The sequence below is a fragment of the Aspergillus uvarum genome, assembly GCF_003184745.1.
Source record: "Aspergillus uvarum CBS 121591 unplaced genomic scaffold BO82scaffold_20, whole genome shotgun sequence".
NCBI classification, from domain to species: domain Eukaryota; kingdom Fungi; phylum Ascomycota; class Eurotiomycetes; order Eurotiales; family Aspergillaceae; genus Aspergillus; species Aspergillus uvarum.
In genome coordinates, this window is record NW_020291317.1 from 215,859 (window position 1) to 243,705 (window position 27,847).

The 27,847-nt window shown below is 54.0% G+C and overlaps 11 protein-coding genes across 11 annotated transcripts; 5 read left to right on the forward strand and 6 right to left on the reverse strand.

The window, feature by feature from the left end:
* The first annotated feature begins 253 nt into the window (after positions 1-253).
* pkhB (putative sensor histidine kinase/response regulator) lies at positions 254-6,237 on the forward strand. The gene is made up of 2 exons (XM_025641338.1): positions 254-5,844; positions 5,904-6,237. Exons 1-2 carry the CDS (start codon positions 508-510, stop codon positions 6,126-6,128), a joined length of 5,562 nt encoding a protein of 1,853 aa, XP_025493010.1. The 5' UTR covers positions 254-507; the 3' UTR covers positions 6,129-6,237.
* A 1,022-nt stretch (positions 6,238-7,259) lies between these two features.
* Positions 7,260-8,486, reverse strand: BO82DRAFT_353423 (allantoicase). Its single transcript, XM_025634947.1, has one exon. The coding sequence runs from the start codon at positions 8,396-8,398 to the stop codon at positions 7,295-7,297; it is 1,104 nt and encodes a 367-aa protein (XP_025493011.1). The 5' UTR covers positions 8,399-8,486; the 3' UTR covers positions 7,260-7,294.
* A 530-nt stretch (positions 8,487-9,016) lies between these two features.
* Positions 9,017-9,882, reverse strand: BO82DRAFT_57299 (uncharacterized protein). Its single transcript, XM_025641340.1, has one exon. It carries the CDS (start codon positions 9,663-9,665, stop codon positions 9,126-9,128), a length of 540 nt encoding a protein of 179 aa, XP_025493012.1. The 5' UTR covers positions 9,666-9,882; the 3' UTR covers positions 9,017-9,125.
* Positions 9,883-10,329: 447 nt separating this feature from the next.
* BO82DRAFT_57297 (uncharacterized protein) lies at positions 10,330-10,917 on the reverse strand. Its single transcript, XM_025641339.1, has one exon. The coding sequence runs from the start codon at positions 10,719-10,721 to the stop codon at positions 10,398-10,400; it is 324 nt and encodes a 107-aa protein (XP_025493013.1). The 5' UTR covers positions 10,722-10,917; the 3' UTR covers positions 10,330-10,397.
* Positions 10,918-14,645: 3,728 nt separating this feature from the next.
* Positions 14,646-15,897, reverse strand: BO82DRAFT_57330 (uncharacterized protein). The gene is made up of 2 exons (XM_025641341.1): positions 15,331-15,897; positions 14,646-15,262 (listed from the first exon to the last, which is right to left on the reverse strand). The coding sequence occupies exons 1-2, from the start codon at positions 15,715-15,717 to the stop codon at positions 14,750-14,752; spliced, it is 900 nt and encodes a 299-aa protein (XP_025493014.1). The 5' UTR covers positions 15,718-15,897; the 3' UTR covers positions 14,646-14,749.
* Positions 15,898-17,411: 1,514 nt separating this feature from the next.
* On the reverse strand, positions 17,412-18,680 carry BO82DRAFT_431420 (uncharacterized protein). The gene is made up of 2 exons (XM_025640699.1): positions 17,710-18,680; positions 17,412-17,658 (listed from the first exon to the last, which is right to left on the reverse strand). Exon 1 carries the CDS (start codon positions 18,347-18,349, stop codon positions 17,729-17,731), a length of 621 nt encoding a protein of 206 aa, XP_025493015.1. The 5' UTR covers positions 18,350-18,680; the 3' UTR covers positions 17,412-17,658; positions 17,710-17,728.
* Positions 18,681-18,877: 197 nt separating this feature from the next.
* On the forward strand, positions 18,878-20,339 carry BO82DRAFT_353426 (putative acyl-CoA:6-aminopenicillanic-acid-acyltransferase). The gene is made up of 3 exons (XM_025634948.1): positions 18,878-18,967; positions 19,028-19,432; positions 19,488-20,339. Exons 2-3 carry the CDS (start codon positions 19,115-19,117, stop codon positions 20,130-20,132), a joined length of 963 nt encoding a protein of 320 aa, XP_025493016.1. The 5' UTR covers positions 18,878-18,967; positions 19,028-19,114; the 3' UTR covers positions 20,133-20,339.
* A 133-nt stretch (positions 20,340-20,472) lies between these two features.
* BO82DRAFT_391346 (uncharacterized protein) lies at positions 20,473-21,003 on the forward strand (the record flags this gene model as incomplete). Its single annotated transcript, XM_025638564.1, has 1 exon — positions 20,473-21,003. The coding sequence occupies one exon, from the start codon at positions 20,473-20,475 to the stop codon at positions 21,001-21,003; it is 531 nt and encodes a 176-aa protein (XP_025493017.1).
* A 491-nt stretch (positions 21,004-21,494) lies between these two features.
* Positions 21,495-22,818, forward strand: BO82DRAFT_353427 (cytochrome b561 domain-containing protein). Its single transcript, XM_025634949.1, has 4 exons — positions 21,495-21,780; positions 21,847-21,881; positions 21,949-22,011; positions 22,070-22,818. The coding sequence occupies exons 1-4, from the start codon at positions 21,642-21,644 to the stop codon at positions 22,562-22,564; spliced, it is 732 nt and encodes a 243-aa protein (XP_025493018.1). The 5' UTR covers positions 21,495-21,641; the 3' UTR covers positions 22,565-22,818.
* Positions 22,819-22,840: 22 nt separating this feature from the next.
* BO82DRAFT_353428 (putative serine--tRNA ligase DIA4) lies at positions 22,841-24,748 on the forward strand. Its single transcript, XM_025634950.1, has one exon. The coding sequence runs from the start codon at positions 22,881-22,883 to the stop codon at positions 24,453-24,455; it is 1,575 nt and encodes a 524-aa protein (XP_025493019.1). The 5' UTR covers positions 22,841-22,880; the 3' UTR covers positions 24,456-24,748.
* A 263-nt stretch (positions 24,749-25,011) lies between these two features.
* BO82DRAFT_57389 (uncharacterized protein) lies at positions 25,012-27,001 on the reverse strand. The gene is made up of 2 exons (XM_025641342.1): positions 26,325-27,001; positions 25,012-26,270 (listed from the first exon to the last, which is right to left on the reverse strand). The coding sequence occupies exons 1-2, from the start codon at positions 26,856-26,858 to the stop codon at positions 25,098-25,100; spliced, it is 1,707 nt and encodes a 568-aa protein (XP_025493020.1). The 5' UTR covers positions 26,859-27,001; the 3' UTR covers positions 25,012-25,097.
* Between the last annotated feature and the right edge of the window lie 846 nt (positions 27,002-27,847).

Consider the following 27,847-nt stretch of genomic DNA (forward strand, 5'->3'; position numbering starts at 1 on the left):
TCCATTTCCTCCTCCCCTTTGCGTCTCTTTTTTTTCCCTTTTTTTCCCCTTGTATATTCCTTTCTCTTGCCTACGCCCCATATCTCGGCTCCAAGAAACGCATCTCGGACGTTTTTTCTGGGTCGCAGAATCAAGCGCCCCCCTCCCCCCCAACCCCTTCGACTGCCTTGAATTTCGAACCAATCCACACCACCCCTTTTCTTTTCGCTCGTCGGGTTCTTCACCGTGTGCGCTATATACACCATCCCGCTCCAATAGTATCCAATACTCTCTTTTTGTCTTCCGACTGTTCGGATTCTCGCTTCGATTTGTTCGTTCGGTTTTCGCGTCGTCTGCATATTTTCACTATTCTCACCAACTGCTCCCTCTCCAATCTCCTCTCGCTTCTTCCACGAATTCTGATTGCGGACCGTTTCGTCCGAGAGATGAGTGCCTCAGTTGGCTCCCGTGGAGTTGGATTCGCCCAGGAGAATTGATTTGTGACCGGCGGTGGAGGGAGAAATTAGGATGGGCGAAGTTAACAGCATGAAGACACCTCCGCTTCCATCGCCGGCCGAGGCCCCTTCGCCTGTCGCCGCGCCCCAATCCTATTGTCGACCTTCCCTGCAGTCAACCAATTCTATTTCTGTCCACGATGTTCACTATGCAATTGATGAAGATGCGCCGTTGGAGAAAAGTACGTGGAATGCTAACTCTCACTCTTCCTCTATATCGCACGAACAGACTGCGACCGCATGCCACATTCCGTCGCCTCCGAAAAAAGAAAGCCCTGAAGCGGGAAAAGGAACCCAGGAGGATCAAGGGCGCAGTCTGCAGACCCTCAAGGAACTCCGGAGGCAGATGGAGGAATTACTGGTCTATCAACAAATGCAACAATCTCAAAGCCAACCCTCCTCGGCTGCTCGAGAGATCTCTGCATCGCAAACCGATCCCGCACCTTCGAGCACCACAGAGTCAACCAGGAAGCGACCCCTCAATGTCTCGTTTGCGAAAACCCTCTCAACTGCGGGAGCATTGCCCTCTGCATCATACTCCGACTCCACTGGTTCTGGTGGTACAATTAGAGCCATGGATTCCAACACTTCTCCCGACAACCTCCCCGGCCCAACTCCCTCTTACCCTTTTCCGAGGATGGAGTCGCAGTCTTCAACGAGAGCAGCACGGGACACCGCATTCAATCACAATGGTTTCAAGTTGACCCTGCCGGCAGATAAGATGAAGGCCCGAATGGGGCCGTCCGATATCCCGGACGATCAGCTATTTGCTGCTACACATCCTCCAGGCGTTTTCCTACCCCCTCATTATAGGCCTGTACCGGAGGACCCCGCTTACCCCAGTCCCAATCTGTATGAACTTACCCTGCAGTTGAACGCAGATCCCGGGTTAGATGCATGGTGGGCGAACGTAGTCCAGATTTTGCAGACGCACTACGGAGCAGAGAGAGTATCTCTGGCCGTACCGGGAGATGCGACAGACTTGGAGAATGTTCCATGGGGTCAGAAAGCGGTCTTCGACCCAGACGCCGTACCTACCGACGCGGAGGATGTGCGAACGGACCGAGTGCCAAGTGAGGCCACTTCGAGCGGCAATAACCCCGCAAAGGAGAGCAGCGAAGGACTAGGGAAGAAGAAAGGGCTGGTCGCAGAAGCTCTTTTGAATGGGTCAAGAGCTGCTCATTCGCCGAAGCGACCGTCCCTTCTGGCACGGCATTCGTTCGCTGGCTTTGGAAAGGAACGGAAACACTCGGACTGGCGCGACCCGGGGTCTCAACGAGACGAAAGTATTGATTGTCTACCGAAGACAGAGAACAAGCAAGCAGATCCTGAGATTGAAACCTCAACCAACGAACCGGTGTCTTCGTTTGGATTGCCAAACTATCGCCAAGCAGTTTTCCCCGTGCCCCGACCGCTGGAAGTTGAATCCGACCCGCTAATCAAGAGAACCGGGGTGGTGAAGCTCTTCGGGCGCACCGATCCTATTGTTTTGACAAGAGAGTATTCAGAGGGGTCGGCTGATCGTCCAGGTCAAGGAGATCCCCTCGAAACCTCAGAAGACAAACCTCAGGCCACACCAATTGTTGAACCAAATTCCTCCAATAAACCAGCTACAGCTCGAACGCGAGCGGTATCCAATCCTGGTCTGTTTAAGACTAGGGTGACCCCGTCTATGGAGTTGTTTGATGAGTATGAACAGGTGCCACCGTCTCCTTGGTCTCAGTCCCCTGCTCCATCGCCCGCGCCTCGCTCTCATGCGGAGCAGAATCCATTTTTTGTCAGTCACGCCGTCGATGAAAGCGCATTCGCAAAGAATCCCCCCCCTCACGATTATTCGAATTTGGGACCACTAGAAGCCATTGGCGTTGACCTGGCCAAGTCGGTGGTTCACATTCCTCTTCTGCATGTCGGTCGCGCCAAGGATCCTTCACCATCCACCTTACGATTCCCGGTCGCCGTGATCTCCATATTGTCTCCCATTATCCCTTACCCCACGAATTTGCGAAGATCGTTATCATATCTTATGCCTCATCTCACCACTTCGTTTTGTCTCGCGCAACACTACAGCCAGCTTGAGCGTCAAGTCACTTCGCGGCTTGAGGCTCCTCGCTATGGTCAGCTCTTGGGACTCGGCGGAACCTTCTCTGATGAAAGCAGCGAGCTGGAACTGGTCGCAGGTCTCAGCGGCCATGTGAGCTATACGATAGCGGACGATGGCTCTTTGTCAGCTCGAGCTAGTATCTCAAGTCCAGAAGAAAGGTCGAGTTCTACCAAGCTCAGCCCATCGCTATCTAATCTTGGAACACCTGGAGTTGATCTCGGTCTTGTTGCGTCAGGAGGCAGCAATTTCTGCGAATCGCCTGGGGCGGTGCATAAGACAGGGATTGATAATCCCGATGGCTACTTCAACGTGCACCAGTCAAAAAGTTTCCGGGACGCCATCACTCAGCACCGGAACAGATTGAGTAAGATGAGACAGAACATGGCGTCATCAACCCCCACGTCACCCGGGAGAATTGTAAGTAAGTCTGCCGAGGAAGATGCCACACCGCAAGACCAAAGTCCAGGGGTTGTATCTCCTCTGCAGGATGTGAAAGGACCTCAGGTTATATCACCAACGCAGACTGCCTCCCGCCATCCCTCAACGAATTCCTTTTACGCCCAGCTGCAACGCGAACTACCCCGTCCATTCTCCGATACAGTGGCGCAACTCATGCTGAACTCGGTACCCTTACATCTTTTCCTTGCGAAACCCCAGAGTGGAGAGGTAATATGGACCAACTCGAAATTTGATGCCTACCGAAGGAGTCAACCTCAAGAGCAGAAATTGCGGGACGTTTGGCAGAATATTCATAGTAGCGAAAGAGAGCACATGTCTCAGGAATGGGCGAACGCATTACGTACAGGGTCACAATTTACGGAACGTGTCCGGGTCAAACGCTTCAATGACGAGTCGGCATATCGATGGTTCATCTTCCGGGCAAACCCTTTGCTATCTTCCACCGGGGAGGTGCTTTACTGGATCGGATCGTTTCTCGACATACACGAGCAACATATTGCTGAATTGAAAGCTGCGCAAGAAAGAGAGAAATTCGCGACCGATGCCAAATATCGAGCCTTCTCCAACTCCATTCCCCAGATTGTCTTCGAGGCTACAGAATATAGGGGCCTCATCTTCGTCAATGAGCAATGGCACCTCTACACTGGTCAGAAGCTGGAGGAAGCGCTGAACTTCGGCTTCGCCAAGCACGTCCACACCGATGACTTGGAGAAATGCGGTCTTCTTTCCCTATACCTTTCTGAGCCGCAGAAGATCGAGTCCACCGCCGAACCCGATGAAAGTGCAGCGGAGGCCATTTGTAAGGCTGTCTCGCAAGACAGTCAATTTGGCCAGGGCGTTACACCTGCATTGGAAGAACTTGTGAGGCGTGGAGTTGCTTCTGTGCAGAGAGACGAGAATGGACGTGTCTTTTACTCTACCGAAATAAGGCTTCGCTCCAGGGGAGGGGATTTCAGATGGCATCTGGTTCGTCTGGTCTGTGTCGAGACTAGCAGTTTTGGAAGCGGGGAAGGAGAAGCTTCATGGTACGGCACATGCACGGATATCAATGACCGCAAGAACCTCGAACGCGAACTCAATAAAGCCATGCAGCAACTCAATAACCAGATGGAATCGAAGACGAAGTTCTTCAGCAACATGTCACACGAAATTCGGACTCCACTGAACGGCATCCTTGGCACCATCCCTTTCATTCTCGACACCCAGCTCGACACTGATCAGAGACGCATGCTCGACACTATTCAGAATAGCTCAACCAACCTGCGAGAGCTGGTTGATAACATTCTGGACGTTTCCAGGGTGGAAGCCGGTAAAATGACAATGGTCAACTCATGGTTCCATGTACGGTCTGTGATTGAGGATGTCATCGACACCGTCTCGTCCAGGGCGATCGACAAGGGCCTTGAAATCAACTATCTGATGGACGCAAATGTGCCACCCATGGTTATAGGAGACAGGTTTCGTATACGACAGGTCCTCATCAACCTGGTCGGCAACGCAGTCAAGTTTACTGCTCAGGGTGAGATCCATATATGCTGCTCGATCTATGATGGTATCCCATCCACTCCCAAGTCCACGGAGTTGTTGTTGAATTTCGACGTTGTGGATACCGGCAAAGGTTTCAGCGTCAGGGATGCAGAGCGATTAATGCAGAGGTTCAGTCAACTGGGACAGAACGGCTCTCAGCAGCATGCGGGTAGCGGTCTCGGGCTATTTTTATCGAAACAGCTTGTCGAAATGCATGGTGGCAAATTGACGCCCACCAGTAAAGAAGGGCAAGGTGCCAAATTTTCGTTCTATGTCAAAGTCGACGCTCCTCCACCGCCAACTTCCGACGAGCCGCGGCTTGTCCGTCAATCGTCCAGCACCTCTGATGTCTTCCTCGAGCACCTCAAGCCGAATCCGCTGCAGAAGATGCTGTTCAGGAAGGACTCTATGGATAGCAGAGGACCCGACGCGGCCGATTTCTCCTCTACTCTTGAGACCCCTCTAACCCAATCACAGACAAGCTACGAGACCCCTGTACGCTTTCCTTCGATCAACTTCTCCGAGAGGTCTTCAATCTCCTCGGCCCTTCCCACCCCAGACCCCTACACGCTGGATCCATTAGCAAGGCTTGACAACCCCAAGTCGGTCCTCTCCAGCGGTGATATCTCGCAGCCAACGGCGCAATCTTCCTCCTCACCCTCGCAAGAATCATTTGCCTCGACCAAGCCTACGGAGTACACTGGATCGGACGCGCAGCCTTTACCCAGCTCCTACTCGATTCTTATTCTTTGTCCTCTGGACAACACCCGTCAAGCTATCAAGCAACATATCGAGCAGGTGGTCCCCCTGGAAGTCCCCTTTTCTATCACTTCCACCCCTGATGTGGAAGATTGGAGGGATTCAGTCAGTGATGTCACGAAGCTTACCCATTTGGTCCTCAACTTGCCCAACGTGGATGACGTTCTGGATATGATGCATTATGTCTCCGAGTGCGAGCCGGAGGCCGCACCAAGTCTGGTCATCATCTCGGATCTGTATCAAAAGCGACAAATCAATGCTAGGATCAAGGAATTGGCATCTAGCGGGAGACGCATATACACTGTTCCGAAGCCGGTGAAGCCGTCAGCCTTTTCCTCTATATTTGATCCCGACAATCGACGCGATCTGAGCAAGGACAGGAACCAGGACATGGCCCGGGAAATCAACAACAATTTCAAGACCATGTCGAAGATGGTGAAAGAGGTCATCGGCAATAAAGGCTACCGAGTGCTACTTGTTGAGGATGATGATACGAACCGTATGGTAAGTGTGGATACATGTGCCTTTCGTTGTGCATTACGTTGTATACTGACATGTTTCAGGTGATGATGAAATACCTCGACAAGATCAAGGTCATGGCGGAGACAGCCACAAATGGACAAGAGTGTACAGAGATGGTGTTTTCCAAAGAACCAGGATACTACTCTCTCATCATTGTAAGTGAAAGACACCCCCGGCAAGCAGACCCAGTGATCCCAAGTTCGCTCACACAACCTGCAGTGCGACATCCAAATGCCCATCAAGAACGGCTACGAGACTTGTCGTGACATCCGTGCTTGGGAATCAAAGAACCACTACCCACAAATCCCGATCATGGCCCTTTCAGCCAACGCGATGACAGATCAGATCGAGGATGCCGCGCGTGCCGGCTTCAACGACTATGTCACCAAGCCCATCAAACACAATGAACTGGGGAAGATGATGATGGGGCTCCTTGACCCCAATCGGCCGTTGCTTCTTCTACGGGACCGCCTCAAGGCCGAGAATGCGGAGAAGTTCCGCCCCGAATAGATGCTTTCGCCAGCGCGAACCGTCCTTGATCGCACGTCGGCAATTCCTCTTTTGTCTCTCAACCTTCTGCGCGTCTCCAACCTCCAGCAGCAGCAGTCAGAGAGTGCCACAATGTACTGTTACGTATTCAAACCCGATTTATTTCTTTGTGCCAAGGGGGTTTATATTATCTTTCGTTACTTTTTCTCTTTTTGTTTGGGACCGGGAACGAAGTGTCGGAGGGAACGGCGCCCCGGATGATATTTCGAGTCTTGATTGATATTGCTTTCTACGCCACACTTATCACGGTTGCGACAACGTTCCTCCATGGCATTTGTTTGCATTCGGCATGCCAGTTCGAATTGATACCTTTCAGCATTCACACGGGGCGGGGGTTTGCATGCTTGTTGTGTTGTTCCTTGGACTTCCGGGCCTCTAGTTCATGGCGTCAGTTTGTTCTTTCAGGGGATCAGTGTTGAGAAAACCCCTCCATCTTTCTTCTTCTGCCTAGGCGCGGGCCCTATTCACCGATACCGATACCAGCTTTTTCACGAGCACGACCTTTCTAACCTTCTGGAATTGTATTTGCAACACCCAACCGAGCATGCGTTATTTTCACCGCGGCGTCTCCACTGTTGTCGAACGATTGATTGTTGATCCCTCACGATGAAGTAGATTTATTGAATTTTTATAGTGATATACCCTACCTAGTCTGGCTGCTAGCAAGCTATAACGATGATTTATACGGAGCTTACCTTCTTCCTGCTTTTGACTGTAACATATGCTTAGATACATGTCGAAAACACACCACTGGACTGGAAACCTCCCCGTGATCATCTGGATCATATATTCCTGTAGAATCGTATTTCTCATTATTTGCAATTACCACGCTGGAAAGATTATATACTAAACAGAAAGCACGCTCTTCACAAGCCGCAAGAGCCTAGGCCCGTCTGCCAAAGACCCGGAAGCGCTTGACGCCCCCGTCCGGCACGAGCGTCAGCTTCACATGGGTGAAGGCCTGGGCATCGACGCCCGCGGCCAGATCCGCCCCCTGGAAGACATGCTCGGTATCCGCCTGACAGCGCTGGTCGCCCTTGACGATCTCCACCCAGCCGGGATGATCATGGGCGGGCACGGCGACGGGGCCTGCCTCGCCAACCTCCCCCTTCACCAAGCCGTGCACCCTTACCGCGCGGGGGAAATTGCCGCGGAAGTCCTTGGTATCGACGACGACCCTAGACACGGAGCCCGGCAAGCCCAACTGCACGATCGCCCAGTCGACATGGCCCGGGGCGCGCGACCGCGCCGTCTCCCACCCATCGCCCATATCCTTCCCGCGGCCGGGCAGCAACAGATTCGAGCACGGGGTATAATGCTGATCCGAGGCCGCCAGCGCCAGCCCGCCGCACAGCGCCGACGACAGCTCCTCCTCTTCCTCTTCTGCCTGAGCAGCCACCCCCTCCCCGCGCGCCGCCGCGGGGATCGCATGACCGTACAGCCTCAACCGCCCGAACCCGCCGTCGGGGTACATGAGCAAGCGCACATGGGTGTAGGGGGTGGGGTTTCTGGGGTCGTAGCCGGGGAGCATCCAGGCGCGGCGCTGCGCGGGCCCGCAGGGCTGGGGCGGGAGGATGGTGGACCAGCCGGCGTAGTTGGGGTCGGCGAGGGTGGCGTCGTCGGCGTCGGAGCAGGTGGCCTGCACCTCGGCCTTCTCGCCGTAGTTGCCCACGAAGAAGCCCGTGTCGACCTCCACGCCCTGGATGGCGGCGCGCCGCGGCCCCAGCTTGATCACCACCCAGTCGTAGGGCGCCGGGTTGTGGCGCCGCGTCTCCCACCCGTCGTACCAGGCGCCCGTGTGGATGAAGACTCCCGGGCGGTTGATCGGCGCCGTCGGCGTGAGCAGGTTGGACGCGGCGGCGAAGTATTCGTTGCTGCAGGCTAGAATGCGCGTGTTCAGGGCCGACGAGGCCAGGTTGGTCGTGTGCGCGAAGGTGCGGTCGATCTCCGCGCTGGGGATGTAGGGGTATTCCGTGGTGGTGGCCATGGCGGATTTTTCTTTTGCGGGTCTGTGTCTGCGGATAGGTAGAGTGGACTTTTCCAGAGGTGTTGGAGGGATTGGGGAGAGAAGAGAGTGATCGGTGTGGAGGAAGAGGAGGAATCTTTGAAGAGGAGGAATTGCATGGCATTTTATAGAGACGACGTCAAGGCGAGGGGCACTGCCGATTCCCGATAACCACCGCCCGCGATAAGAAATGCTTCCCCCCGCCGATTTTCCCGCATTACTCGATCTTATCGCTTCATCGCCTGCCTTTCCCCACTTTAATCTTTCTTCTCCAACAACGTCCTTCCCACTTGTTGTTTCCACCTTCATTGTCTACATTCAACTGCGTGATCTTACTGAACGATAACAGGTATGTTAATCTGAGCTTCCCTCATTCTTCAGCTCACTTGCTAACAGAGGTAGCTATAGAATCAGACCTCAATCAATACCACACCCAAGCTGTCAACAGCGGACAGACACCCACCGGGCCCACCCACCTCTTCACCCCTTAGGATCCGTTCGGAGGTCTCCGACGTTCGCATCTTTCCGAGGGGAACACACACACACACACACACACACACACACACACACATCCTCAATTGCAACTCTATTTCCATGAGAGAGAGAGGGGGAAGGGAGGGGAAACCAACACTCACAGGAACACCTTCCACAGCGACTACTACTACTACTACTACTACTACTACTACTACTACTATGCCTCAGGGAGAAATCAAAAACCTGTCAGGCAATGTACTGTATGGTGGTCTGGTCCTGAAACTTGCCGTGCCGTGACTGTTCTTCCTCTCACACGCCTCACCGCACCGCTACCTACTCCTCCCAACACCAAACCCCTCTTGTCCATGTCGTTTTCCCTCGGATAAACCCCCCCTTCCCCCCCCTCCCATCTCCTGTCAGAATTGGCGGAGGCGGAGGCGGAAGATGCGTGGCATGTGGTAATTGACCCCCCCAAAGACGGGGAGTCGCGCGCCCGCGTGTGTGTCAACACCACAGGCCGCGACTTTGACACGGCCTTGACTTCCCTGGGTTCTGGATTGTGGCAGGAACTACTAGGCCGAAGATGGCATGTCGCGTGCCCGATGTAGGACACCAGAGAGGAGGGAGGACGAGCTGTTCCACGATTCAATGGCTTTTGCGTGACGTGACTCGACCCTCGAATGAAGACATATATACCTACAGTCGAAAAAGGAAAAGGGGGGGAAAAAAAGACGAAAAGATGCCGTGAGCGCCACTTGGTCCCCACTTTTGGCATACTCCTTATTGTTTATTCTTCTTTTTCTGTGGCTTGTCTGAGACACATGCTTGATCTGATCTTGATGAAGTACTGTATCGTACTTGATCTACATCGGGGTGGGGGAGGCGGGCTTCGCCTCTTTGGTTACAGTTACAGTGTAAGTGCAAGATGCTGTGTTCGACTCGGAGAGGCTATGTTACATTAGTGACGTCGCGGGGATTTTTCTTCTTCTTTTTTCTATTTTTACTTCTTTTCTTTTTGCCCCCCCTATGAACTATGTGAAAGCTTCTCGCGGGAGGAGGGAGGGGAGGTCTACCCTACCTACCTTGAGTCGTGAGCTAGTCACGAGTGTACTCACCCTTTGGAAGATGAGGTCATTGCAGTCACTCGGTGCATTGATAAGTCAAGAAGCATGAGCGACTTCCATCATATTTGGGGTAGAGGTGGGAACCGATGATTCAACATTCATTCAACTCATACGAACAGAATGAGAGAGGAGAGACCCCCTTAAAAAAGAACACAACAGAATCAAGCCCAAAACCGAACCAAAAACACATGGAAGGACTCCAGAATCCAGTTTTTAACCACAACGCGCAACTCTTCACTTGCAATTGATATTGACACCAGTGCGTTGTTCGAATCCACATCTAAAGCAACGCCAGTGATGCTATCTTTCCCCACTTTCGACGATGTCATATGTGTTTGTTTTTCTCTTCTCGTTCCTTTTCTTTGTTTTTTTTTTTTTCCAATTCAGCTAGTGCTCTGGGTCGCCACCTCCTCCAGTCGTTTATACCGCCACTCGTATTGGGCGAGCTGCTTTCTTTCTGCGGGTGACAGAGACTTGCCCTTATCTGCCATCTCCTTCTCCACCTGCTTTAACATCTCCCAGCGCTTGAGGATCCGCGCCTGGGCATCCGAGATCGATGCTAGATTGGAGTCCTTGGATGCCATGCGGGCTTCGATGGTGGAGTGGTAGGAGAGTTTGGCGTGGAATAGAGCCATATCGGACTCGTCATACTTCAGCCCGCGTGCTTCGGGGAGCGCAGTCTGGTGGTAAAGGCCCTTGGGTGGCATGGCGGGCCGACTTGCTATCCAGAGGTAGATGTGGAGAGCGTCAGAGAAAGACCGTGAGAGGATGCGATTATCACAGAAGATCAAGTGGTGAAAGGGGGCCCAAGGGCAGCAAGAAGCCAATGAGGTTCGATAGAGCTTTAGTCAGACGAGGGGGGCTTTGCTGTGTCAAGTAGTGGAAGTCACTCGTGGTGTTCCCCAGGTATATGAAGAAGAGAGGGAGAAGACAAGACCCCAACGGGTTTGTTCGAGAGAAAGCTATTTTTCTGCGGGATTTCCAGAAGGGACAGGAGGAGGAGGAACGGCTGGAATGGGCTCGAGAGCGATTCTTCAATGGAAGTCAAGGATTTTCTTGGTCTTTATCTTAATCTGTTGCCTCCCAGACCCTAATATTCCTCAGTGTCTGTCTCTGCTGTGACAGGGACCACGGTGATACCAACAAGGCCCATCAGATGCACCTGTTGCCAACAAGGACGAGGAAAAGAAAGTGAGGGCCCAAAGACGACAGACTCGGAAGCCAGCACCACTTTTTATTATCTGGTTTCTATAAATTCCTCTTCCCTGGGATGAGCTGATGAAGTGTTCGAGATTCATTCGTGCCCAGTTCCAATCGTGTCGTTATCTCGTGATTGTTGCCCGAGGGGGCCAATCGCCGAAACGGATGACGGTATCGTTCGTTTCCTGTTTGGGATGAGTTGTGAAACCGTCAAGATGACACCGGCGCAGCCTATCGTCGGCCAGTCTAGGGGAGATTGGGGGAGGGGGTTATGGCGATGGAGGAGGGGGCGAGCGGGAGGCGTGGTTTCAATTACCCTGCTGCAGTGCCTTGGGCTTTTCATGATTGTGCCTGAAAGCGCAGCCTATCCTCCCGTTTCTTCCAAAACGACCCCCACAACCTGGTCCGGATCGATGGCGGCGATGGGGAGGTGCGGCGATGGGGGAGGTATGCTCAAACCCTCTCTTCCCTTTATCATATTGCTGGTGCGGATCTTGCATATGTAATGGGCCGCTGAAAATTCCGCCTTCTTCATCATAGCTAGCGAAAGCTCACCCAAGTTAGACCCCGTCTTTCCAACACGAGCACCATACCCCGAGGGGAGGAAAATGTAAGGCCATGCGACCTGTTTGTTACACCGGTTGATCCCAGTTACCCGCCAAAAAGAAACAGGGCGCCCAGATGAGAGAGTGTCGCATATTCTGTCCCTGAGAGGATTGTCGTTCATCTTTAGCCTAGGTGTCCCAGCGAGCGCCAGGAGGTGATGCCTACCTGGTCGGGACATTGGGTATTTTCCGGGGTAAAATGGGGGGTCCAAGGTTACAGAAACAGATGTGTGTGTGTGTGTGTGTGTGTGTGTGGTGTGGCTTCACGGCTACTCCCAACGGACGAAAAGCAAGGAGAACCCCTGGTTTACTTCTTTTGGTCGTGGACAAGCAGCAGGAGCAGCAGCAGCCTCCTTCTTTCGCCGCCGGTACTGGTATAGGGGGCGAGCTCTTGCTGCCCTCGATGACAGTTTGGCCTTATAATCCCCGATTCGTGGCTCTTTCCGAAGTGATCTGCATGTAGCCGCTGGATGCGTTGTTGTGCAACCTTCAGGGGCGAAGGGAAGACTCGAAGAGAATCAGGAAAGAATGACGGGCAGAATGGGCAAGAATGAAGGTTGGGGAGGGTTGGTTCTATGATCTTTCCTGACGTTGCCGTTCTTAGGACGCTTCAAAGGGGGATCTCCGATGACAGACAGGACTTTGGATCTCAGGGTGCAAGCGGCTCTGCCAGTGTCCTTGGAGCGACGCAACTGTCATACTGACTGAGTTAGTCTCTCTGAAAGGGTTAATGAACCTTTTTTCTCCTTTTTACCTTCTTCTCATTTCCCTTTCCAGGCAATGCATGGTTCATGCCTCCATCCGTGGATACTGTATGTCTGTTGTGCGTGTGTATGATTTGATCATGCGGTCCTCAACCGGTCAACGGGCTCCTTGCAGATATCTAGTAATGCGATCTGCCTCCTCTGAAGGAAGTGACTATCCTTCATTCCGGCAAGGGCGGGGGGACGCAACGGTTGGAATCAGTCTGAGACAAGACTTTCCAACGGTCGAAGCGAGAGACAGGTAGATCCCTGGACCCCCTGTCTCTTTCGGGTGGTGTAGATCATGAGGCTAGGGCTGGGCTAAGGGGATGCGATCTGATCTGATCTGCTGATGTCGACGTCAACGTCAACGTCGCCTTGTCGACGATCCGACCCGAGTGTTAACTTTCTCCTGCGTACTGCGTATTGCGTACGGATACGCACAATGACTTACTCACATAGGTACTTAGGTACAGAACCAGGTGAGATCGTGACTGCCGTGTCACTGGACTGGAATGCTGTGAGCGTTGAGTTAGCAATGATGAAAGTGATGCTCGACTTGCTGGTGCAGGATTCGTCGTAACGGCTCTGATGGGGGGTTAGGTCTCCTGTTCTCCTGTGGCAATGGTAACGATTTCTGTCTTGGTTGGAGCGGTCTGCATGAGGGGTGGAGTTGAAGTACGGGAATGCGTGTTCTTGGGATTTCGTGGTGTTTCCAGGGAAGAAGGAAGTGGTTAGTTGGGTATTATCTTGTTGCCTTTTTAGGAAGGCTATACCATCTTCTGCCAAGGTGACTGGTTAGGTACTGCACTCTAAGGTACTGCACTATACATAGATATACAGCTACCTTGTATAGTAGGTCACTGTTTGAACTGGACTACAGCTTCCCAAGCCCCCATCCCACGAAACTGAAAAAGAAAGAAGAGAACCTGTATGTGCAGTACTAGGGATAGATATCATGCAATTGCCACTGTCGCCTCCGCTTCATCAATGCCAAAGCAAGGACCCCCCCCCCTCTCTCTGCAAGAACAGAATACACTGCTTAAGAAACGTAGCTGATACTTACAATTCGTCGATAAGGTATAGGGCTAGGTACAGTACCCACCCCATGATGTCTCAGTCATCAGTGGAGAGGAGGACGGCGACTGGAGCGGCAAGATGATAAATAACAATATGGGCGGGTATACTTCAATCAACGTGAATCTCGAAGTCAGTGACTATGTTACTATGTATAAACCTCCGCCGTCACACAACCGAATCAGCCCTTTTTCTTTTTCGTTTCTGAGAGCTTTCTGAGGGAAAGGAAACGCCGCCACTTGGTACGATAGGCCCGAAGCTGGGGATAAGCAGATATGCCACTGTTTCAGCCACTGCATTGGCAAACTTTGATTGCGAGGAGGGTCGAGATTCTTGCTTACTGGTCTTCCAGTCGTCTTGGGCTTACTTGGCTGACTCTCTCCATCGCTCTTTCTCGATATCCTTTCCTCCTTCTCTCTCTCACGTCACCGTCACTATCCTCCTTGTGATTCTGACTCACTCTGATGTTTGGATATCGATAGGCTTGCCTACAATAGCCTGAAGATATAGACCGGTATACATGTACTACTAACATCATTGCTATGGTTGATCAATCTGATAGACGAGGAAGAAGTGTTTAATGCAAGTCGTTTGAATAGAGGTCTAACCTATGGACTGGGCAGACTGATAGATTTGGAGAGAGATTAACATCTTATACTTCAGTGAACTTGTCGGTATTCCTAAGTAATCCGGCCACGTGATTCATGTTTACACATAGAGAACATAGCTAGGTACTGTACCAGTAGGTAGTTCAACCAACCAACCAACCAACCAACCAACCAACCAACCAACTAGCATCGAGCCTCTTCTCACCAGGCCAGTCGGGTTTAAGCTCAAAGTGTTTTTTCGTGATCTCTCGAGCCTTAGCCCGCAGAAATCTCGTGGGGTCATCATCAGGAACATCGATTCCGGTAGATGGTTCTATCTTTTGGAGTTCACTGACATGTAGGCATTTGAAGATCGAGAGATAGCCTCGAAGCTTGAAAGGATGTGACTTTCTGGCCGGCTAGTCAGATGGAATCTCAGCCGTATGGACTCCCTTGGGAGACCTCGGCGATGAGGGTCAAGATGGTGCCAATGTTATCTCCATTGCGATCAGATCTGTCCTCATCAAGCCCATCTATGACCACAACCAGAGTCAATGCTGGATGTCGGTTTTGCTCCTCCAGTCTCAAGAAAGGCTCGAGAATCAAGTGCTTCCGCTGCTTGCTGAGCGACTCGTACAAGATGTTCGATGGTCTTTATTGACTTCGCAGGTTTCCGATCTGATATCCGGTAGACAATCCGCAATCGCCGTGCAAAGCGTAGGAGCGTGGGGAACAAATATGGGGCAGTGCTTAGCTCACCTTGATTCTGGTCGAAGAAGAAGGTTCCTCCAAGACAATTGAGGCACTGAGTCGCGATGGTTCGTGAGATGGTAGATTTGCCAGTCCCGGCTATTCCTCGAAGCCAATATATGTGTTCGGGCCCAGGCGATACAACCCAGGCATAGATTTGTCCGAGCACATCGACATGAGTGCCCTCGAAGCATGCTGTCTTGTACTGACTCTCAAAGCATTCAAATCTGGCCTGCGGAGCAATTTTGGGCGCGAGGATCTGGGCGAATTGTCGGTATTTGTGAGTCTTCGTGACCTGTCAGCCATAGATTTAACCCCGCAGGGACGTAGAGTTAAGTAGGTCGGTCACCTTACCTGTGTATTACCCCGAACCTCGTTCATCACCTCGTATGAGTCCTCAACTTTGGCTTGGAGCCTCTCCAGGGTTTTGTCAATCTGCACCAGTGTTGACGTGTTCATAATACTGAGATGCTGAGTGACAGACTTCTCGATGTCCTTGATTTCTTGAAGCATCCCCGCCCAGCCCCGAGGGGTTGCAAAATCTTCCAGAAACCGCAGAAGTCCAGGATGTTCATAGTGCCGTGCAAGACTAATCTGATACTGAATAATAGCCTTGTACATCTTCACGATCTGTTCCCTGACTGAAAGTGCCAGCGTTTCCAGCTCCCGGCCGTCATTCGATTTTTTGGATCTCGATCTCCTCGAATCCGTCCATGCCTCGTGCATCTTGTGTGAAAGCATTCGCCAAAGGGTTCAAGAAGACCAAAGCCCCGGCCCAGGCCAAAGCCGCATGCGGCTCGGCGCTCACGGCTGTCGTGACCAAGTCCTTCACCGACAAAATCCTGTCCGCGACCCTGCGTATCTGCTGGTTGACAGTGATCTCCCGCCCTGCCAAGGTGAACTTGACATGCGAGTGTTTTATTTCTTCAAGGCGGGTTTCGATCACCGACCTCAAACGGAGAGCGATGCCAATGGGCTCTGAGACATCATGCCCGGTATCGCCTTGTTGAGCCAGACATCTCTCCTAGGCGCTGACGAGTCTTGCATGACTCGGATCATCAGCAAGCTGCTCATATGACTCCTCCCAGAGCCTGTCGAGGGCTACCCTCGGCACATTGGTCGTAGTTTGAGCGGTGGGATTCTTCGAGCGAAGCGCGATGGACGATGCGAAAGGCGACAGAGCAGGGGATTCTGGAAGGGTGCCGTGGCTAGTAGTTGTACTGGATGACTCTCGTCGTCGTGCCAGGTACTAGGCCAAGTGGTCGCTGCGCTGAATCGACTCGACCTTTCTCTTTCTTCGAGGGAAAGCGCTTCCAAGACACGACTCAAATGCCACTTGGACCCCCTCTTCGAATTGGGGTCACTTGCATTGCCCATGGTTGACCGTAGCTGAGGGACCTTTAAGGCAGTCCACAGGCAGTAGAGTGGAAGATACAGGGAAATTGACACTCGCGCAAACGAAAGTGAGGGTTCCCAATCCGCACGGGCAGCTGTTAGTGAGTTTTGAAGCTTAAATTGCGGCGCTCCGTGGGCTAGCATGATTGGTTTGGTGATTTCTCATGAGCCCTTCCCCCCCCCCGGCGTTAATTGCACCTGACAGCTGGGGGGGCTCTGACAATGCATGCGAAGGTGGATAGGTATAAGTGAGAAGTGAGGATGTTTGCCACTTTTGACTGCGGCAAAGACTTTATTGCTCTGTACTACATACAGTACAGTACCTCATGCCCCTCCCGAACACCATCTATTTTCCAGATGGTGTATGTTTCACTGCTTCTTTCTCATCCTAGACTCAATATCGTAGTCTAATTTCTATATGAAAGTAAAGTTCATGCGTCGGCATCCTCTAAGTTAACAACTATAAACTTGTATGGCTGGTTATTCTTACTGCTAATTGAAATCAGGCTTTCTCCTTGAGGTTGCTAATGTCAAGACCTTATTTGCTTGATGTCATTTTGGGGCTTTGATAACGTGTACATATACAATATTGATCTTATATGGTGATATTAGGATAAAGAGGAGTGGGTAAGTTAGTGTTTGCCGGTCTGGTTGCGCATCTACAACGTCCGATGAGTACCCTATCATGTTTACTGAACCCAGTGCATTGCATGAGACAAGAGAGTAATTCAGAGGTAGGTACAAGCTCTGTACTATACATTGATAACAGAAACGCAGGAAAGATTCTGATCCCCAGGTTGTGCAGTCCACGCGCTTGTGCATACACAACACAACGCCTGCGAAAACACCACCCAACTCAAACTCCTCGAAGATATGTAAGGTAGTTGGCGAACGCCGGACCAAAAGCCTAGACGCCATTCCATCACATCCTATCCAGCCCATAGACTTTCAGAATCATCTTCATCATCTCTCATAACAATCTCAAGCCCATACCAGAATGAAAACATACGCTGTACACTCTACCGAAACACAACCACCACCCCCCCCCCCTGCATCAGCAAAAAGAACTTACCATGAATCAAAGAGTACTCTGTACACATTGCCAGAACAAAAGTCAGCCCGAACTCCAACTCCAGAGAACACCTCCACGTAATCTAGCATCAGATGCATCATGCATATCATTCTTTCTCCTTCAGAAGAAATCAAAGGTGATGGCTTTATCAGTCGAGCACACAGACATTGACAGCGTTGAGTGTGGGTAAACTGCATCTCTTTCTTAACGTAATTCTGCACACTCATCAACAGTCTCGCTCTTCTGTCTAAGAGTCTCAAACTCACCTGTCCCTAAAAGGAAAAGTCATTGGAAGTACCTCGGAATAGAAGGCGAGCGTCTCCGACTCGGATCCCGCTGCACAGCCGTATGATCGAAGTGCACGTGGCCGTTGGAGTCCACCCGAGGACGGGATCCAGTGCTGTCACCATTCATGGAGGCGTAGTTGTTGCTGTCATTGTGGCTGGTAGTGTTGCCGGTGTTGCCGTTGGTATAGCCGTTGGTGTAGCCGTTGGTGTAGCCGTTGACATTGCCGATGGTGCTACTACGACGACCACCATCCACACCTCCCTGCACAACACCCACAGAAATCAAGCGCGGAGCAGAGCCGGAGGAAGGCGACTGCAGAATCGAGCTGGGGAAAAACGTCACCTCCAGGCGCCCGGCCTCGCTCGGGGAGCGGCGCACCGAGCGCGGCGCATACCGGTCCAGGAACAGCACCCACGGGTCGTGGGCGATGCGATCGCCGTGTCGCGCCAGCCCCTGCAGGAGTAGCAGGCGGTACATCAGGCGCTCGAAGTCGATCCAGTCGAGGCCGTAGGGCCGGTGCGAGATGCCCTGCGCGTCGGTGTGGGTGTAGAGGATCCGGAGAAGGGCGTCGTAGGTGGTCTGAAGCTGTTCGGTGATGGTTGGGTTGGGTTTGGTCATTTTGGTTTGGGGGTTGGAGGTGGGATGGTTAGTGAGGTTGGTGAGGTTTCTGGATGGAAGGGAGAGAGACCGAGGGTGAGATTGATAGAGAGAGTGTGTGTTTCGAGAGAGAGAGTGTGTGGGTTTGATGAAGAGTGTGTACGTTTTTTGATAGAGAGAATAGTGAGAGACGGCTGAAGGAACAGTGGAGTGGATCTCAGTATGGATGGGTGCCTGGTGTGGGTGTGGGAGTTGAACCAAGAGAGAGTAGGATAGGCTGTTCGCCTGTTCCTGTTCTCGATCTGATACTGCTTTGGAATTATCGTCTTCATGTTTGTGGGAGCCGGCTACCCCTAAGCGAGGTGTTGGGAAAGTGAATTCATAGAGAACTCATAGTTACTTAGGTTGCATGCAGGCATGTAAACACTGGCTTAAGTGGTTATCATGATTTGCTTTCCCCGCATTTGGCCATGCGGGCGCAAGTGATTGATAAGAACTTCCCCCGCGCAGGTTGCACCGTCTTTCTCCCCCCTCCCTTCCTTTGCTCCTTTGCATCGATCTGCTTGACGCGACAGTCTCACTATGCATGTGGAGATAGAAGAACCCCCCAAGATAGTGCTAACTGGCACGCCGCGAGAAGTAAGTTGCTTACCTCCAGTGCAGTGCCTCGGTATCAATCATCGCATCTGACCGTCGCAGATCGGCCTGCAACATGGCAAGCAGCTCTTTTCCCAGATCAGAAACCAACTCGCCGTCTACGAGGCCATGTTCCAACATACCTCGAAGATGTCCTGGGATGACGTGCTCGACCTGGCCGACGAATTCCGCGCCACCATCGCGCGGTCCACCCCTGACCTCCTGGCCGAAATGCAAGGCATCGCCGACGGGGCGGGCATCACACTTCTGGAGATTGTCGCCCTGAACTGCCGCAGTGAGATCTCCTTCGGCAAGTTCGCCGATGGCTGCACGAGTCTCGCGCTGCACCGAAGGGGACGGGGCCGCATCCTCGCCCAGAATTGGGATTTCACCACTCGCGTACAGGGCAATCTCGCACTGGTCGAGATCATCCAACCAGATAAGCCAGTCATTTACATGGTTACTGAAGTGAGAATCCGTACGGGCTGAGCGTGCCAGTCATGCAGATGCTGACAATGAGCAGGCCGGCATCGTCGGCAAGATCGGCTTCAACAGCGCCGGCGTGGGCGTCTGCCTCAACGCCATCCGCGCCCATCCCTGTCTCAGCTCCAAACTGCCAATCCATATCGCCCTGCGTCTGTGTCTGGAGAGCGACTCCGTCGACGCGGCGGTTCAGAAACTGTCCTCCCTGGGCGGCGTCGCCTCCAGCCAGCACATTCTCATCGCAGACCCTACTGTCGCCCTCGGGCTGGAGCTCTCCCCTCTCGGGGACGAGCATCTAGCCGAGGACGAGTACGGCATGGTCACCCACACGAACCACTTCCTGGCTAACCGGCGGGTTATCGAGCCGCCGTGGCTGTCCGGGTCGCCAGTCCGGTTGGCCCGGGTGCGTGAGCTGGCGAGAGAGATCGTCGACAGCAAAGTCCTCGGTGGGGATGGCGCTGAGCTTGCGGGTACGGTGCTTCGCGGTCAGATCTTCTCCGATACCTGCGACGGCCCGCAGTCGATCTGCTGGCAGGAGGATCCAGCACAGCCGAAGATTGTCCGGACAGCGACTTTGTTCAATATCGTGATGTGGTTGGAGGACGGCAACCTGGGAGCAGAGGTTGTGTTTGGCAAGCCTGGATCGGGGATGGAGAGTTCGGTGATCAAGTTGCCCTGGCGGTGACGGGAGAGACCGGCACTGGTATATCGCGGACAATAGATAATAGCTTCAGAATCCTTTGTGTTGGTATCAGGCACGATTGATGGTGGAGGATTTCGGTTCGTTGAAAGCCTCGAATGCTCCCCCATTCAAGACTCAATAATAGTGCTCTTTGATGTAGTTGCCAGATGATACTATGAAATTGACAGTGAATGTTGTTCTTTCCCGATTGACTGGCAACTATATAAAGACACGAATCCCACCAGCAGATCGAATGCTACTCATCCCCAAACCGCCATACATTGCCACTGACCGGTTCTGTCTACCAACAGGCCACTTCAGCTAAGTCTTACCCAAACTGACAATGTCCGAAGAACAAGCTCACGTTCAGTTCGGGGCAGAGAAGGAGGGCCTGCGCCCCAGGGCGCCACACCCTCACACTCTTCCACCTCGTGCATCCACCCCACACCCCGCAGGTCGCCCTGCAACTGTCGCGAAGTCGACTGGCGCCGCTTCCAAGAGAGCAGCTGTCACTGTTACTGATGGCAAGGGGGCGCAGAATCCTAATTTTGATCCTGCTGCAACCGCCACCAATGATGAAGCGACCCCCGTTCAAACCGTGCCTCGCGAGGCCACCTGGGCGGAACACTTTGCCAAAAATGTCGAGACGCGGCCCCCTCGAGTCAGATCCAAAAGCATCGCTCGCTGCCAGTCCTCCACTCACCAGCCGGGTGGTTATCACTATGGAGACTATGCCCTTCAGACTGACGGAGCGGCTCTCGAGGCCCGCCGTGCTGTTCGCGTAGCACGTACCGAGGGCACGTGCTCCCCCGGTCCGCGTCTAGGCTCGGATTACTTCACCGCGCCCGAGGATGCTAGTGAGGACTCGGAATAGCTGCGGTGGATGCCTCCGGATGATAATTAATGGGGGGTGGTTTGACAGTGGTGGTGACGGTGGTGGTGGTGGTAGCACTATAGTGGTAGCACTGTAGTACAGTACGGTAAGATAAGGATTCTTCCTTATCTCAATAGTTTCCACAAAATCTCTCAATCAGACAAAGCAATTTCTGACTTTACAAGAATTTAGTATAATTACACCTTCAATTTTCATATGTTTGAACTCATGAACTGATTTCATTTCTTGCTTTTTATTTGACCCCCTACCAGAAAGTAACACAAGAGCTGATGAGGATTGCATCCTGATAACTTGAAGTTATATTATAGACAGATGCTGAGCCGGAGTCTTTCGGAGATATTGAAAACACTCGGGGCGATGAGTTACTTACTGGAACTGAACTTGTATTGACGTTACGGTCTATCTACTTCCATAATTAACTCCAATCTTCCCCGCAGCAATTCATCATTTCGCTCCCCACATTCGTCATGCTCGCTACGGACTCTCTGACATATAACCCCCTGCCCATTGGCCACTTCCAACAATCCCTTCCTGGTGTTTGTATCTGATCATCGATCTTCTATACTTCGGAGTCTCATCATCTCTTTGAGCCATCCTGTAACAACTACAACGCCCTCATGGCCTCCGCCACAGGCATCCCCCAGCTGCATCCCGACAGCATCGATTCCCGCGAGGATTCTCCGCTGTTGTCTACTCCCGGCAATGGGCTTCAGTCCGACGACGACAATGCTTCTTTGTATCCCAACCTCTACAGAGGTGCGTATCCCAGCACTCAAAATATATCACGAACAACCACTGACTGAACCTCATCCGACCTTCCAGGCACTGCCCTCGCTGCCCAAGTAGGCATCTTGCTGGTAAGATCCCACCACATCCAGCCACTCATTCATCGAGCCATTCTACTAACCGAATGCCACCAACCAGATCACCATCCTCGTCTGGACCGGCATCCTCTCGCATCCTCTCATCTTCTTCTCCCCGCACCCAGTCGGTTCCCCCTCCCCTCCCTCTCATCCCACCGGTCCATCTAACCTCCCCCCTCCAGCTCCTCAACTCCGCCGCCCTCCTCCTCCAAATCCAAGCCGCCCTCATCCTCCAGCCGACCGCCACCGCCGCCCAAAAACGCCGCGGCACCGTCGTCCACTACACCATCCAAGCCCTGAGCGTGCTGAGCTTCCTGGCCGCCTTCCTCATCATCGAGATCAACAAGGGCGACCACGCCCGGCTCACCTCCCCGCACGGCGTGTTGGGACTGATCACCTACATCGTGATCATCCTGCAGGCGGTCGGCGGCGTGGTGCAGTACTTCCTGCCCCGACAGGTCTTGGGCAGTGTCGACCGCGGCAAGACGCTGTACAAGTACCACCGCCAGTCCGGGTATCTGCTGCTGGTGCTGGAGTTGGCGACGGTGGCCGCGGCGACGCAGACGACGTACAACGTCAATGTGTTGGATATTCCGCTGTGGGGGGTGCTGATTGGGGCGGTTTTGGTGGTGGTTGGCGTTGGGGCGAGGATTCGGAAGCATAAATTGGGGTTTTAGGGGTGGCAGTTGGGGAGGGGGTAAATAGGGACTATAGGAGAGGGGAAGAGGTGTGGTATAGTTGGTTTGGGGTGGGACTATATGAGTGAGTAGCTTTGGAAAGGATATGACTTTGGCACCGATTGTTTCTCGGCATAGCATGTATGCAGCCGATATAGTGTAAATCCCCGATCGGGAAAGGTGGTGCGGGCCCGCGATGGCATGTCTGCTCCGCCCATGGTCGACCCATCAATAATCTCCAGCTCTCTTCCGCTCTTCCTCCTCTGCTGCCTCATTCAACCTCAACTCAATCCCACACAGCACAGCCTCTCCTCAAATGCCTCCGCCAAACCCCCCCTATATCTGCCTCGGCTGCAGATCCCTCACTCGCCGCACCTTTTCTTCCTCCGCCCGCCGCCGCTCCCAGCTGGTCCGACCGCCGACCGCGCCCAAGCCCACCCCCGACGTGAAGCACATCCGCAAAAACCCCGAGCTATACGCCCAGAACTGTCGCGACCGCAATTACCCAGCCCACACGCAACACCCCTCCACCATCCAGCAGCTGTACGACGAGATCGGCGAGATCGACGTTAACCTCCGGAACCCACGGTCCCAGATCAAGAAACTCGAGAAAGCCATCGCGGAGCTCGCCGCCGCTCAAGCCAAGAACCCGGACGATGCCACCTGCACCGAACCCAGCATCTCCCAATTACGCGCCGAAGCGACCCGCCTGAGAAGCGACTCCCAGGCCCAGCTCACGCGGCAGCAGACCTGCGATGAAGAGATGCAGCGGCTGGCGCTCTCCCTACCAAACCTGTCCTCAGCCGACACGCCCGTCGGCGACGCCCCGACCCTCATCTCCTACCTCAACTTCGACCCGGCCTCCCCGCTGCCCGACTGGGCCTCCCAGCCCGACCCAACGCGGTCGCACGTCCACATCGGCACCACGCTAGGCCTCCTCGACTTCACCAGCTCGGCCACCACCACGGGCTGGGGCTGGTACTTCCTCACCAACGAGGGCGCGCTCCTGGAGCAGGCCCTCATCCAGTACGCGCTGACCGTGGCGCGCCGCCACGGCTGGAAGCCCGTCTCCCCGCCCTCGATCGTCTACTCGCACATCGCCGACGCCTGCGGCTTCCAGCCCCGCGACCAGCACAACGAGCAGCAGATCTTCACCCTCGAGCAGGCCGACAAGGACGGCGCAAAACCCCAGCGCGCCCTCGCCGGCACCGCCGAGATCCCGCTGGCCGCCATGCACGCCGGCCGCACCTTCGACTCCGCCGACCTGCCGCTCAAACTGGTCGGCCCCAGCCGCTGCTACCGCGCCGAGGCCGGCTCCCGCGGCGTCGACACCAAGGGCCTGTACCGCGTCCACGAATTCACCAAGGTCGAGATGTTCGCGTGGGCCGACTCGCTCGCATCCTCTACCTCATCCGACGACCTCTTCGCCGAGCTGCTGACCATCCAGACCGAAATCCTGCAGTCCCTGGGCCTGCCCGCCCGCGTCCTGGAGATGCCCACCTTCGATCTGGGCGCCAGCGCCAGCCGCAAGCGCGACATCGAGGTCCTGTTCCCCTCGCGGCTGCGCAGTGTTCCGGACACCGCGGCCGCGAATGCTGTCGATGATGCAGCCGCACAACTCGAATCCGCCTGGGGCGAGGTCACCTCCGCCTCGATCTGCACGGACTACCAGAGCCGCCGCCTCGCGACCCGCGTGCGCGACGGCAAGGCCCAGAAGACCAAGGGCCCCACGCGGTTCGCGCACACCGTCAACGGCACGGCCATGGCGGTCCCGCGCGTCTTGGCGGCCATCCTGGAGCACGGCTGGGACCCCGCGCGGGAGGTCGTGGTCGTGCCGGCGGTGCTGCGCGGGTGGATGGGCGGCATCGAGGTCATCGGGAAGCAGAAGTGATGTCGAGGTGATGTTTTGGGGTAAATGGTATACCTACAGCTCTGAGAGCTGTGCGGTGAGAACCGCGAGGAATGACGGTGGATGTATGATTATGTTATGTGTATTGTAAGGATCCCTCTCTCTTTCTTCCTCTTTCATGGCTACACAAAAAGGAGTCTATGCTCTGCTCTGTGCATAGGTGCTGTAGATTATATTACAATGTACGATCAATGACGCTTCGACAAGTGCGTACGTCAAGAGCCCGAAGAAACAAGGAGAAAAGAGACACCCTATCTGTCATTCATAACTTCATAAGACATTCACTAGGACTAGGAATAGGACGGACTAATTGGGTTTGGGCGAGTGGACAGCATCATCATTCATCAGTAAGGAAGGGACTTGACCAAAAAAAAAAAAAAAAAAAAAAAAACCAAAACCAAAAATAGTAGACGTAAACCTCATATCCGTGTATATCGTTAACCCATCAACCATCAACCATCAACCGTAAAAACTATATTCATGAACCGGGTATCGAAAGGAATCAAAATCAATGAGAAGGGACATTGTAAATGGGGGAGGAGAAGCTGCTCAAGTAGAAAAAAAAGAAAGGAGGTCGTGTCGCGTGTCGAGTTGTGGCACTGGGTGATTGATTGGTGGATCATATCACTCCCATGGAATATCCTCATCTTCGACCTTGGTGCAGGTCAAGTAGGGTAGTCCGCCGCCTTCACTGCTATGGCCGGTACTACTGCTGCTGCTGCTGCTGTCTTTCAGGTCCAGCTCCAGAAAGTTCCGCATCAGGGGCTTGACGATCTCGCGGGCCAGCCGTTTGATTTCGTCCATCTTGCGCTCGAACCGTTTCATGACGTCGCGGTTGTACAGCGCTTCGGCGGAGGGGGTGGGGTGGACTTTTAGGAAGCGTTTGAGGTCGTCGTGCGGGAGGTAGGCTTGGGTGGAGGGCGAGCCGATGAGGCGGTAGACGCGCGCGGGCGAGTATGGCGGGGAGGTGGATGAGGATGATGAGGGGAGGTTGGCGGTGGACCGGTGGTGGTGACCATGGCTGTGACTGTGGCTGTGACCGTGGTGATGGCTGCTCGGGTTCGTTGGGGTGTTTTTGAGGATGGGCGGCGGGGGCGGAGTGGTGCTGTCGACGAACCACTGTCGGAATAAAGACACGGCCAGCCAGTCGAGGTAGGCGTTGGTCGGGCTGACGCGCTCACCGCGCGAGGTGGTCAGGGTGAGTCGGAGCAGTTTGGAGTCAACGCGCGCCTTCAGGTCTTCGAGGTCTTCGACCTTGTCCTCGATGATGTCCAGGACCGCATTCGGGAGCGGCGAGTAGCTGCCATTGCGCAGGTGCGGCACAGCAGCCGGCCACTGTCCGACGACGTGGATCAGTGCCTCGGAGAAGATGACGCGACTCCGCGCCATGTAGCCCAGCTTGAGGTAGCTGGGAGGGTACTTGGCGATCTGCTTGAAGAGCCGGGATCCGAAGCCCAGCAGATGATGGTCCACCCGTGGTCCGGTGACCGGGAGCGCATCGTACATGTCCGCCAGGGAGAGCAGAGCGCGGCACTCGGAGTAGGCGGTCGCGATGTTGACGCTGTTGATCGTCGGCGGGTAATTGTAGAACATCCGGAACAGGTTGTCGTAGTCACGGATGATGGGGTCTACTGGCGGGTTGGAAGAGCTGTTCCGGTGCGGTAGAATCACGGCCGACTGCATCCCGGCCAGGTTGGCCATTGATCGGACGAATCCTGTCTGTGTGTTGGATGGTTTCGTCACCGACGGAGGATACTGCCCGGGTTCGCAGCCAAAGGCGCTGGAGTAGCTCGGCGGCTTGAAAGCAGATTAGAGGACGTCAGCTGCAAGGGGAAGGAGCGGCATACACACCTTTTGTACGAGGATCGGCTCCTCATCCTCGGCCTTGTTTTCCCAGTCGAGCTCATATTTCCAGCGCCGTTTCTCCGGAGACCAGGACGACCCCCCGCTCTCTGATTGCGCCAGAGTTGAGCCGTTGGACAGCGAAGAGGTGTCCTCGCTGATTCTGGACAGGACCCCCGGGTCTGGATTGGATGGCCGAGGGGGGGCTTGCGGTGACCAGCCATCCCGGGTGCTTGCTTCGAAGAACCCAGAGCACTGCGTCAGTATCAGCCGGTGAAGAAGGTAACGTTGCTCCTGTGCCCCCGCGCGGATCACGATCTCCACATCGCCGGTATGAGTGAAGATAGGGAATTCGTTCTGGGGTTGATGGGTCAGACCGCCGTGGTGAGAGCGACTCGAGCGATGTCGTCGGCTGGAATGCGAATGGCGGGACGTGGAGGAGAGGGTGCTTTGCGCCGGTAAGGAGCGATCGAGAACTTGAGCCTGAGAGACCATGTCGATGGAGGTAACCGTGGAGGTGGCTTTGGAGGGCCTGGTAAACATTGTCTGAGCGAACCGCGCAGTGACCGAACAGATCCCAACTCTCGAGCGGCGGCTGTGTCATTCAAGGGCCGACGACACGCGCACCCACTAGGAAGGCTTTCCCGGCAGCGAGAGGAATGCTGAGCGACGCGCGACAATCACCGACTTGACCGGCCAGAAGGGATGTGGCTGCGAAGGTCTGCGAGTGGCGGCGGGTTCTCCGTTGTTGATCCCCCGCGATCGCGATAACCACACGGACCACCTCGGGGATATAATCTCGAGGAGATAAAGGCTGAGTGTATGGTGCGATGAAGTTGACGAAAAGCAACGAACTATTGAAGAAAGTGATTCACTCTGACCGACACTCAAAGCCAGTCCACTTCATGCGACAGGGGGAAGGCAGCCAAAGCGCGCACGGTGTAGCCGCTGCTGCAGGTGAGGGTGAAATGAATACAGGTAGATCTAAATCGGCAAACAACACAAGATTGGTCGGACGGGGACAGGTACATTGCAAGTCAACAGACATATAGACAAAGTCCTTGTTGCTACCAGTTGCCAAGGCGCATAATCCCAGGCCAAATTGGCAGCTCCCCCTGAAGGTGAAAGTGAAGCCAAAGCGAAGGATTGAAAGTGCGGGAGGCAGGGAAATGAATGGGATGGGTGGGTTTGGTTGGCTGGGGATCACGGGTGGGTGGCTGCATCGCTACGGAGGATTATTCTACAGACGATATCGCTCAGCCATCCTTGCTGGAATGCTGTGACCCTTCTTCTTCTTCTTCTGCTTCTGCTAAGATTCAACCCTTCAAGTCTCCTGGCGTCGCTTTCCGGGACATTTCCATCTCCGTCTGGTTTCTACTTTGGCATTGCAACCACAATGCGACGTTGTTTGTTTGGTCCATCGTGTTTAGGTTGTTTGGCTTGTTTGAGTGAGCCTCTACCGCTGGATTCCCGCTGCGGTCTAGCCTGATCCGGCTAGCCGTAGTCCGTCCATTGAGTCAGATGCGCACCAC

What these genes read in the sequence shown, in the direction of transcription:
- pkhB (XM_025641338.1), top strand. Translation starts at nt 508, where the DNA reads ATGGGCGAAGTTAACAGCATGAAGACACCTCCGCTTCCATCGCCGGCC. An exon ending in ATGATGATACGAACCGTATG is followed by an intron (nt 5,845 to 5,903) that starts GTAAGTGTGGAT and finishes GACATGTTTCAG; the next exon opens with GTGATGATGAAATACCTCGA.
- BO82DRAFT_353423 (XM_025634947.1), bottom strand. Translation starts at nt 8,398, where the DNA reads ATGGCCACCACCACGGAATACCCCTACATCCCCAGCGCGGAGATCGAC.
- BO82DRAFT_57299 (XM_025641340.1), bottom strand. Translation starts at nt 9,665, where the DNA reads ATGCCAAAAGTGGGGACCAAGTGGCGCTCACGGCATCTTTTCGTCTTT.
- BO82DRAFT_57297 (XM_025641339.1), bottom strand. Translation starts at nt 10,721, where the DNA reads ATGCCACCCAAGGGCCTTTACCACCAGACTGCGCTCCCCGAAGCACGC.
- BO82DRAFT_57330 (XM_025641341.1), bottom strand. Translation starts at nt 15,717, where the DNA reads ATGCTTTCACACAAGATGCACGAGGCATGGACGGATTCGAGGAGATCG. An exon ending in AGGTTCGGGGTAATACACAG is followed by an intron (nt 15,263 to 15,330) that starts GTAAGGTGACCG and finishes CAGGTCACGAAG; the next exon opens with ACTCACAAATACCGACAATT.
- BO82DRAFT_431420 (XM_025640699.1), bottom strand. Translation starts at nt 18,349, where the DNA reads ATGACCAAACCCAACCCAACCATCACCGAACAGCTTCAGACCACCTAC.
- BO82DRAFT_353426 (XM_025634948.1), top strand. Translation starts at nt 19,115, where the DNA reads ATGTCCTGGGATGACGTGCTCGACCTGGCCGACGAATTCCGCGCCACC. An exon ending in TCATTTACATGGTTACTGAA is followed by an intron (nt 19,433 to 19,487) that starts GTGAGAATCCGT and finishes GACAATGAGCAG; the next exon opens with GCCGGCATCGTCGGCAAGAT.
- BO82DRAFT_353427 (XM_025634949.1), top strand. Translation starts at nt 21,642, where the DNA reads ATGGCCTCCGCCACAGGCATCCCCCAGCTGCATCCCGACAGCATCGAT. An exon ending in GTATCCCAACCTCTACAGAG is followed by an intron (nt 21,781 to 21,846) that starts GTGCGTATCCCA and finishes CCGACCTTCCAG; the next exon opens with GCACTGCCCTCGCTGCCCAA. An exon ending in CCCAAGTAGGCATCTTGCTG is followed by an intron (nt 21,882 to 21,948) that starts GTAAGATCCCAC and finishes GCCACCAACCAG; the next exon opens with ATCACCATCCTCGTCTGGAC.
- BO82DRAFT_353428 (XM_025634950.1), top strand. Translation starts at nt 22,881, where the DNA reads ATGCCTCCGCCAAACCCCCCCTATATCTGCCTCGGCTGCAGATCCCTC.
- BO82DRAFT_57389 (XM_025641342.1), bottom strand. Translation starts at nt 26,858, where the DNA reads ATGTTTACCAGGCCCTCCAAAGCCACCTCCACGGTTACCTCCATCGAC. An exon ending in AGCCGATCCTCGTACAAAAG is followed by an intron (nt 26,271 to 26,324) that starts GTGTGTATGCCG and finishes TCTGCTTTCAAG; the next exon opens with CCGCCGAGCTACTCCAGCGC.